General features: G+C 33.5%; 1 protein-coding gene across 1 annotated transcript; it reads left to right on the top strand.

Moving 5' to 3' along the window:
• The first annotated feature begins 5,625 nt into the window (after positions 1–5,625).
• LOC104813708 (tubby-like F-box protein 1) lies at positions 5,626–8,958 on the top strand. The gene is made up of 5 exons (XM_010541428.2): positions 5,626–6,100; positions 6,999–7,425; positions 7,510–7,597; positions 7,675–7,807; positions 7,961–8,958. Exons 2-5 carry the CDS (start codon positions 7,069–7,071, stop codon positions 8,682–8,684), a joined length of 1,302 nt encoding a protein of 433 aa, XP_010539730.1. The 5' UTR covers positions 5,626–6,100; positions 6,999–7,068; the 3' UTR covers positions 8,685–8,958.
• The last annotated feature ends 84 nt before the right edge of the window (positions 8,959–9,042 follow it).

The raw sequence follows: 9,042 nt of genomic DNA, 5'->3' as shown, positions 1-9,042 counted from the left end.
AATATGATGGGACGGTCGATTTATCTATATATCTTCTATACATATATGATATATGCGTATTGTATATACATGTATATGTATATGTGTCTTTTATTGAAGAAAAAAGAAAATAGGAATGGGTCTTAAAAATGTGTTTTTTTGCTCCCCTAGGTTTTGCTTTTAAATGTGGGAATATTCACATGGCTTATAAATAAGAAATATTTCTGAAAAAATAATTGTTGTGACACTTTCATATATAATCAATAAAACGAAATATAATAGCCCCAAAATTATGTTATTTTTTTGGATACCAGTAAGTCTTATCTACTAGTATTTTCTCACAATTATGTATTTTATTTGTGCTAAAAAGAATCTTAATATTATAATAATAATAATAATAATAATAATAATAATAATAATAATAATAATAATAATAATAATAATATCTGAGAGCTGCAGGAGTAGTCTGAGAATAATATTAGATTAAAATTAAAATGATTAATATAATATGTAGGCATTCAATAAAAAAATTGTTAAAAAGGGGGAAAATTCAAATATGATCAGCAAGAGCAGATAATACTCGGAGGGCCATGTGGGGTCCAACTTTGTTTTAAAAAAAAATTGGAGTCGGATTTAAACTCTAAAATGAATTTAATTAATAAAAATAACGTGTTTGTTTTACCTTTTTAGCCCTAACGTGAAGGTGACCTCTCTAATCATGCAAAAATCTAATCACTTATCACACGTCTAATCTTTTTAAACCCTAACCACAGTATTTGTTTCCTCAATTGCCCTAATCGCGTGATTAGTGATTAGGGTTTTAAAAAAGGCTAATAGTGTGTTTGAATTATGTATATTTGAATTAAGAAATGATCGAAAATTAAAATCTTTAAGAAAAAAATTTAAGCTCACACACACACACACACATATATATATATATAGTGGATATTAATTAATATGTTAGAACTTTGATATAATAACACGGAATTACGAAATTAAACTACGTGAGGAGTTATATTAATTAGATATATATAGGCCAAAGTTATATTTGTTATTAGTCGGATATCAAACATTTATGAGATAAAGCTAGTAGTGACATAATCGGGTTAGCCTGTGACCCACCTTATTAAATGAAAATTTGAAAAATTCGGTTGACTAATATTTCTTTATTTTTACCTATATATATCCTCGCGAACCGAATAATTAAATTCGATTTTAATTTATTCGAAATCTCAAACGGTGGTTTCTCAACATATCATATCAATGAAGATTAACGTGTCTATGTCTCTCTCTATATAATTTCCATATCCGCGCTATAAAAAAATATGTTTCCAGTTTACGGATCAATCAAATCTATTAATCTACGAAAAAACATGAAATATATATATATATAAAAGAATCGGCTTCAAAATCCTATGTATAATATATAGGCATCAGAATCGTTAAAAAAATAATCTAAGCCGAATTTATATTCGTTTTTCAATCTAGTAAAATATTTTGTGAAATTGATTAAATAAATTTGAAACCGAACATGCTTAAAAAAGTAAATATTTTTATATATAAAAAAAGAAACCCATGTTGTATTTACATTTGAATTATTTGTGAATATTATGGTTAAGCAAGTGGGTTAATCAAATTATGATCGTGTAGACAAATCCGTATAGATAAATTAAAATCACATTTTAGTAATGTCTGTGTAAAATCACGTTTTAGTTATCAAAATTTTCTGATTGCACGAGAGATATACAATTCTTTTTTTTTTCTAATCATGCAATTAACGTGTTTTTAGGGTTTTTTTTGTTGAAAATAATTAGGAAAATACTTTTTTAAAAAATGAAAATTAGGAAATACTTTGTATAAGAAGATATGCAATCACATAACTGACAAAATATATGACAAAAAAAATGCACATCTGAATGATACATTGGTACTCAACCCACATTGGTAACACGGTCCAAAAATGGGATGGCATGTCCGTACATAGCCCAAATTGTTGGCTCTCTCTCCTTTTTATTTATATTTAGTATTGTTTTTTTTTTGTTGTTGAATTTATATTTAGTATTGTTATTGCATATTTGCATCTTTAAGGAGAATTAATTTTATATTTTTATAGTCAAACCTCATTTCCCACTTCCCACGTCAAAAAATCGTTATGATCCTTCATTATCACTTGGGTCGTTGTCTATATAAATTGAAATATATAAATGGAATGCTTGAAATATTTCAAACTTAATAATTGTTGGAAATAACGTCAACATTTTGAATTTCGGTATTGAGATGAAGAATTAAACTGCTTGCAATCTTAACCCTCTAATTCATTCTTATTGCCGATTTATGAATGTAAATGGTCGATATTCAAAAACGCAAAATACCCCTTTTTCCACATTTGATTTGATTAATATTATTCATATTTAAATTTCAAAGAAATCGAATTTAGTTTTAGTTTAGAGTCGGGTTTTATCGGTGTAAAAGAATCACTAATGATTTTTTTCCTCTAAAATCTGATTTTTGTATGAGTTGAGTTAATATTGTTTAGGGTCGAATTAATCCGGATTTCGTACAAGTCCAAGTGAATAAAGATCGAAAAAAATTAAGAATCCGACCGTTTGGAATTTTTATTTTCACTAACAATATCTTCAAATATCACGATTTGATTATGGATCTTAATTTCATTTCTATTTCTTTTTTGGGTGAATCTCATTTCCATTTCTTGCAATCCAAATTTCATTCACATGGTGATGAAAAGAGCATTTCTAGCTTAGGTTTAGGCCCAAATGCATAAATCGTGTGGTCTCATTGGTACAATATTTATAGTTGAAGCCCAATATTGATCAACACGACGGAAAAAAATCAAATTGTACATAAATTGAATTATTTATTTTATTAGTTTCTTTCTTCATAAAAGCAAAATTATTTTGATGAAAGAGAAATAAAAATTGCATTTGATAACTTCATGTATTTCGATCCGTAAATGCGTGACATATTTATATATATGGATGCATGTGTGTACGTAATATACTCAAGGAACGAAAATCATAACAATTTAAAGCTTTTTATAACGTAAATACTCCACCAAAAAAATATTTTAATTCATTGCCGAATACACTAGAAAGGTAAAAAAAAATCATTTTGAGGTTATATTTCTAAGTAACGTGCTGATTATTTTATGGTTTGGCCGTATCTATATAACGATATTGCAATATTTGAAACAATTATTTTTATTTTTTTATCATTTCAAAGATACGAATGACATGGTGTGATGATGAAACTTAGATACGCCTATCTACAATAATATGAATTTACAAAATAACAATAAAAAAAATTAACTAAGCAGGGCCCTTTATTTTGTGGGTAAACGGTCACTTAAATTTTACATTATAATATAGTATATGGTTTATTGTAACACCTAATATTCTTCAGTTTCGTACTCTAATTTTTTTTTAAAATTTTTGTAACTCCTAATTATTATTTTTGGATATTCAATAAAATCACCTTACATGTTATATTTCAATTGATATTCAATTATCATGTGAAGATCACGTGAATTTCAAATGAATACAACAATATTTATTTTCAATGTTCATGATGATAATAATAAGAGAAATCGATTGTATTATTAAAAATTATATATTTATTTTTATTAACAGAAGTGTTTTTTTTCGTTTTAGTTATGGTATACGAAATTAAAAAAAAAATCATTGATTCTTTTTTTCCCCCACCAAAAATCATGGTTTCTTACATCATTGACTTTATTCATGAAGTTTAATATTTCAATAAATAGTGACATCATACTTTTGTAAGCAAAGTGAATGACATTTTTTTTTATAATAAAAAGGCTATAGAGGTTGGGTGGTGGGTTAGTGGACATTTCCGGAATTATTATGTTATAATAGGAGCAATATGCATGTGGAAACCAACCATAGAATTATGCTGTAATCATTAAAGTATAATTTTTTTTTTTACAATTTGATTATTCCATATTACGTTCGTCCGTGTGTGCGTGTATAATTTAAATTAGTTTATACAAATTGCGTAAACAAATTGATTTTTTTTTTCATTTATTGTCACGCCGCGTGGCATTTAGATCTTTCTTGGTGGCCATATTTCTCAATATATTAAATATTGGCAACGACAAACTACATAAAATATTTACAACAAAGCTTTTTGTAGATTTGGCTTTCACAAAAACAAAAATCCAAAGAATTAAAGGTGAAAAACTTTAGAAAATATTGGTCCGGATGATAAAAAAAAATATTTTATTTACAATTATTCTTTATATAATTAAATAATATTGGAAATGGAACAATTAAAGTATTGATTTATAAAATAAAATAGATAATTATATGGACTTATCCGGCAATCGTACGCTTCAATCATTTTAATGCTTACATGTTAAGAAGTTTCAACTTAGAAAATGGGACCAATATAATTATAATGGATCGTATTCACATTGCAATTTGCATAACCTTTTTAAGGAATTTCCTTGGATTGTTGATTAGAATCAAAAGCCTCTTCATGAATCGGAAGGTTCAATCAAGCTCAAAGTCAACGACTCCGACGTGCCTCACCTGCCACGACGTACGGCTTTCCAAAATAACATTACAATCGATACAATTAAATTTGTCGTTATCTCATTTTAAAATTCCATAAACTTTCGTGTTACACAAATTCCATGAGATTTTGTTCACACACCCTGTTTGAATTTCGTTATAACGTCAATATATAATCATCATTTTAATAAAGCATAGAACATTATTATAACATTATATGTATGTACACATCTCTTTATTTTCATTAAAAACATCCTTTTCGCCATCCCAAAATATCAATAATGACGGGCCAAGTGTCCTTATTTAAAATATTTTTATGGTAACACAATATAAAAGTTTGAGCTGCAACTCCCTCATATATTGTTATAGTTACAAATTCATCACATTTATGTATCATTTTCTTCCCTTTATCGATTGTTTCATCTTTCTACTAAATATTTTTTTTTGGGTAAAACCCCCAATAATGAAGCATATAACGACATTATGGTATCTTGGCTTTTATTTTAAATGCTCTTTCATGGTCGTCATTAATACACTAATAATAATGTACAAACAAACTATAAGTTCTGTTTATAGGCGGGAACACATTATTTGATAGAAATCGATTATAAATATGGCAAGTTCCACTATGCAGATGGAAAACTCAACCATGCCATGTGTCATAAAGTCAGGGGTATTATTGGTATTTCACCTACGACGAGAGCGTCTCTTAACTATCTCAGGGATCGGTCAATCTCAGCCGTACGATCAAGCGATTCTTATCCATTTTATCCATGTCACATTCACAACAGCAATAATAAATATACTAAAATACACCGAATTCTTTTCTTTTTATTTATTTAAAATTTTAATCTGTAATCATTTGAAGATAATAACCTTTTCCGGTGTAAAAATCACGCAACCAAATAATTATAAGTTTGAAAAAAAAATTCCCATTATTTTTGAATTGTACTGTTTAGTCCAATAATAACAATATCAAGATAATGGGTATATTCATTCATTCATGAACAAGATTTCCACTAAAAATGTATCTTGGAATCCAGCCAACGTTACACTGAGCTGGAACATGGAAACAGTGTCCATGGGTATCAATCATACCACAGACATGTTTTAGATTATCTATTTGGTCTTTTTAGTTAGAAATAAGTGGTTTTTTTTTCTATTAACAAAGTTATTATTTTCGGATTTTTATATTACTGTTATTATTATTGATCATGAGCTGAAAATAATCATGGAAGGTAAAAACCCTACAAGCTCAGGAATTTTAAGGTCACTGAAATCCATTTCAGTTTTTATTATTTAATCAACAGTTGAGTTTTTTAAAAAAAGAAATAAAAGCAGAGGAATTTTTATAGTTTGCAGACAAAGAGACAACTTACTTAAATAAATTTATTTTTATTTTTTAAATGGGAGAAAATGTGGTTGTCTTCTTGTTCGTGTTCGTGAAGCGGATTTAGCATCGTAGTTGGTTTCCGCGTCCTTGATCAAATACAGATACGTAGAGAGAGAGAGAGAGAGAGTCTCCCTGAAGACCTGATCGAAGAAGAAGAAGAAGAAAAAACAGACAATTTGTAAGTTGATTTTGACCCATCTCTTCAATTAAATTGTTCTTCTTCGAATTGAACTGGGTTCTGTTGGTCGCTCCGTAAAGTCTCGAGCTTGGAAATTTTCTCTTCTAGGGTTTTATGCTTCCCCGGTTCTTCAGGGGAAGGGGCACTTTCTGTTTGTTTCTCGGGAAAGTCGGGAACTTTTAGATCTATTTTCTCTTATCGTGCTTACCTGATGAATATTGGGATTAGGCTTTCGAATTTCTGCTCAAATTTCGTTTATGCCAAGGGTATTTCCCGGTTCTTGAGAAGAAATTTACTGTAAACTGTTAATTTCAGCCGATTTTCTATGTTGGAGCTCTGTTGTCATATATATCGTAACTGATCATCTTACCGACCAATGAAGAATTTAGGGTTGGCTTTTAACTCCCAAGAAGATAGAAATCGCTGCAAACTTCTCCTCCGACATATATAATAGAGTCTCCCAAGATTTGTTGTATTTGATCCAACTCGGAATCAAATCTTAATTGCTGGGTCATGGAATCAGATTGTGTTCCATTGTATAATAGAGAGAGACATGATGGGATTCAAGGGCTGTTTCTTTTTGCTTTTAACATGTGTCCAAGATTCTTCATTTTGAACGAGGTTTCAAGTTAAAATTTGAATTAGTGTAGGCTTCCTTTTCATTTTTCATCTCTTTTAATGCGAATCAAAAGATGTTTCTGAATAAAGCCTGCGTGTTGTTGTTGTTGCTGCTGCTGCTGCCTGCTTTTGGTCCATCTTCTATTTTCTTCTTCTTTTTCTCGTGAGAATCTTTCTTTTTCTCTGCCTTTGATCCTTTCTTTGTTATTAAGGATCCGAAAGAAGAGGGAAAAAAAAGAAACTCGAATTCGTATCAAAACTATCGCTTTCCTTCTTGCAGTTGTGTGTTGGTGTGCTCGTAAGCTTCTCTCCCTCAGCTCAGTTCCACCCCGATCCCGTCGAGGGCAAAAATGTCATTTCGTAGCATAGTTCGGGATGTGAGGGACAGTATAGGGAGTCTGTCGAGGCGTAGTTTTGACCTGAGGTTGAGCGGGCAACATAAGGGCGGGAAGGCTCATGGCTCTGTTCAAGATTCTCACGAGGAGCGGCCTCTAATGGTGGTTCAGAACAGTCCGTGGGCCGGCCTGCCTCCCGAGCTATTACGCGACGTGATGGTAAGGTTGGAGGAGAGCGAAAGCTCGTGGCCCGCCCGAAAACACGTGGTGGCTTGCGCTTCTGTCTGCAGGTCGTGGAGAGAAATGTGCAAAGAGATTGTTCCGAGTCCTGAGCTCTCGGGGAAGATCACGTTCCCCGTATCGCTTAAACAGGTGAGACTGCCGCTTTGCTTTCGTCTCCGGGTCTTGGTTTACTTTGATTTCGGGTTCTTGAAGGGTTTGTTTCGATTTTTACAGCCCGGGCTGAGGGATGGAACAATGCAGTGCTTTATCAAGAGGGACAAATCTAACCTGACTTACCATCTGTATCTTTGCCTCAGCCCTGGTAACCTGACTTAGTTTTAGCCAATTTTGATACATCCGCTGTGACTTCTTACGATATGTAATCGCGATTTCTTTCAGCCTTGCTAGTTGAGAACGGGAAGTTCCTTCTCTCCGCGAAACGCATGAGAAGAACTACTTACACCGAGTATGTGATCTCCATGCACGCTGACAGCATATCAAGATCTAGCAACACCTACATCGGGAAAATAAGGTACGGACTATAGATCACGAGCCTGAACTCTTGTTTTCGGGGTTTACATTATTTGCCTAGTTTCGGGGTTGATTCTCTCTTTAGAAAAGAGACCTTTTTCGGGTATTTAAAGCTTAAAACTTTGGCTTAGTCGAGTTATAATTCTTGTTTCAGGTCTAATTTTCTCGGGACGAAGTTCATTATATACGATACACAGCCTCCATACAATCACTCTCAGGTCCAGCCGCCGGGCAGAAGCCGCAGATTTTACTCCAAGAAAGTTTCACCGAAAGTCCCGAGCGGAAGCTACAATATTGCCCAGGTCTCATACGAGCTAAATGTGCTCGGGACCCGTGGCCCGCGTAGAATGCATTGTGCAATGCACTCAATACCGGCTTCTTCCCTCGCCCCGGGAGGCACCGTGCCAGGACAACCCGAGATCCTGCCGCGCTGCCTCGGGGAATCATTCCGCAGCGTTGTCTCCACGTCGTCCGCAAAAATCACCAGCGACTTCTCCACGGAATTCAGCAGCGCTAGGTTCTCGGACATTCTAGGTCCCCGAGGAGGAGATGAGGATGAGGGGGACGGGAAGGAGAGGTTTTCGCCGTTGGTACTTAAGAACAAGCCGCCGAGGTGGCACGAGCAGCTGCAGTGTTGGTGCCTTAACTTCAGGGGACGGGTAACCGTTGCATCCGTCAAGAATTTCCAGCTCATAGCGGCGAATCAGCCGCCGGGATCCGCGGGTCAGACGGGTCAGTCCGACCAGGACAAGATCATCTTGCAGTTCGGCAAGATAGGGAAGGACATGTTCACCATGGATTTCAGGTACCCCCTCTCGGCTTTCCAGGCTTTTGCCATATGTCTGAGCAGCTTCGACACCAAACTCGCCTGCGAATGAGGTAACGTTCTTCGGCAAGATTCCAAGACCGGCCTCGGCTTTCGGACAAGTTTAAGTTCCCGTGTCTCTGGAACACTTTTATGCTTCAGAGATTCTTGTCTCGTGGTTAGATTTGATTTTCTAAACGGTTAATTTTTTTTCCAGATAAATCTGTAATATTTTCAGTTGCTTTTTTTTTTTTTTTTAACAAACTCGTATTGTTTGCTTCAGTGGTTACTGCCAGATGGGCGTTGTCTCGTTGGTCTATCATCCTCAAATACATTTCGTTGCACTCTTTGATTAGAATTCAATTTGAATAAATTCATTTTCATTGAGGATTTTGCTTAGACAAGCAAAAGACGCAATAAAAAAGGTTGAC

This window comes from Tarenaya hassleriana, unplaced genomic scaffold (genome assembly GCF_000463585.1).
Source record: "Tarenaya hassleriana unplaced genomic scaffold, ASM46358v1 Cleome20, whole genome shotgun sequence".
Classification (NCBI taxonomy): Eukaryota; Viridiplantae; Streptophyta; class Magnoliopsida; order Brassicales; family Cleomaceae; genus Tarenaya; species Tarenaya hassleriana.
This window is presented reverse-complemented; position numbering and strand designations above follow the sequence as displayed.

Excerpts from the sequence above, each read along its gene's own strand:
- LOC104813708 (XM_010541428.2), top strand. The coding sequence starts at position 7,069 with ATGTCATTTCGTAGCATAGTTCGGGATGTGAGGGACAGTATAGGGAGT. Across the intron at positions 7,426-7,509 it reads TCCCCGTATCGCTTAAACAG|CCCGGGCTGAGGGATGGAAC; the intron begins GTGAGACTGCCG and ends CGATTTTTACAG. Across the intron at positions 7,598-7,674 it reads GTATCTTTGCCTCAGCCCTG|CCTTGCTAGTTGAGAACGGG; the intron begins GTAACCTGACTT and ends GATTTCTTTCAG.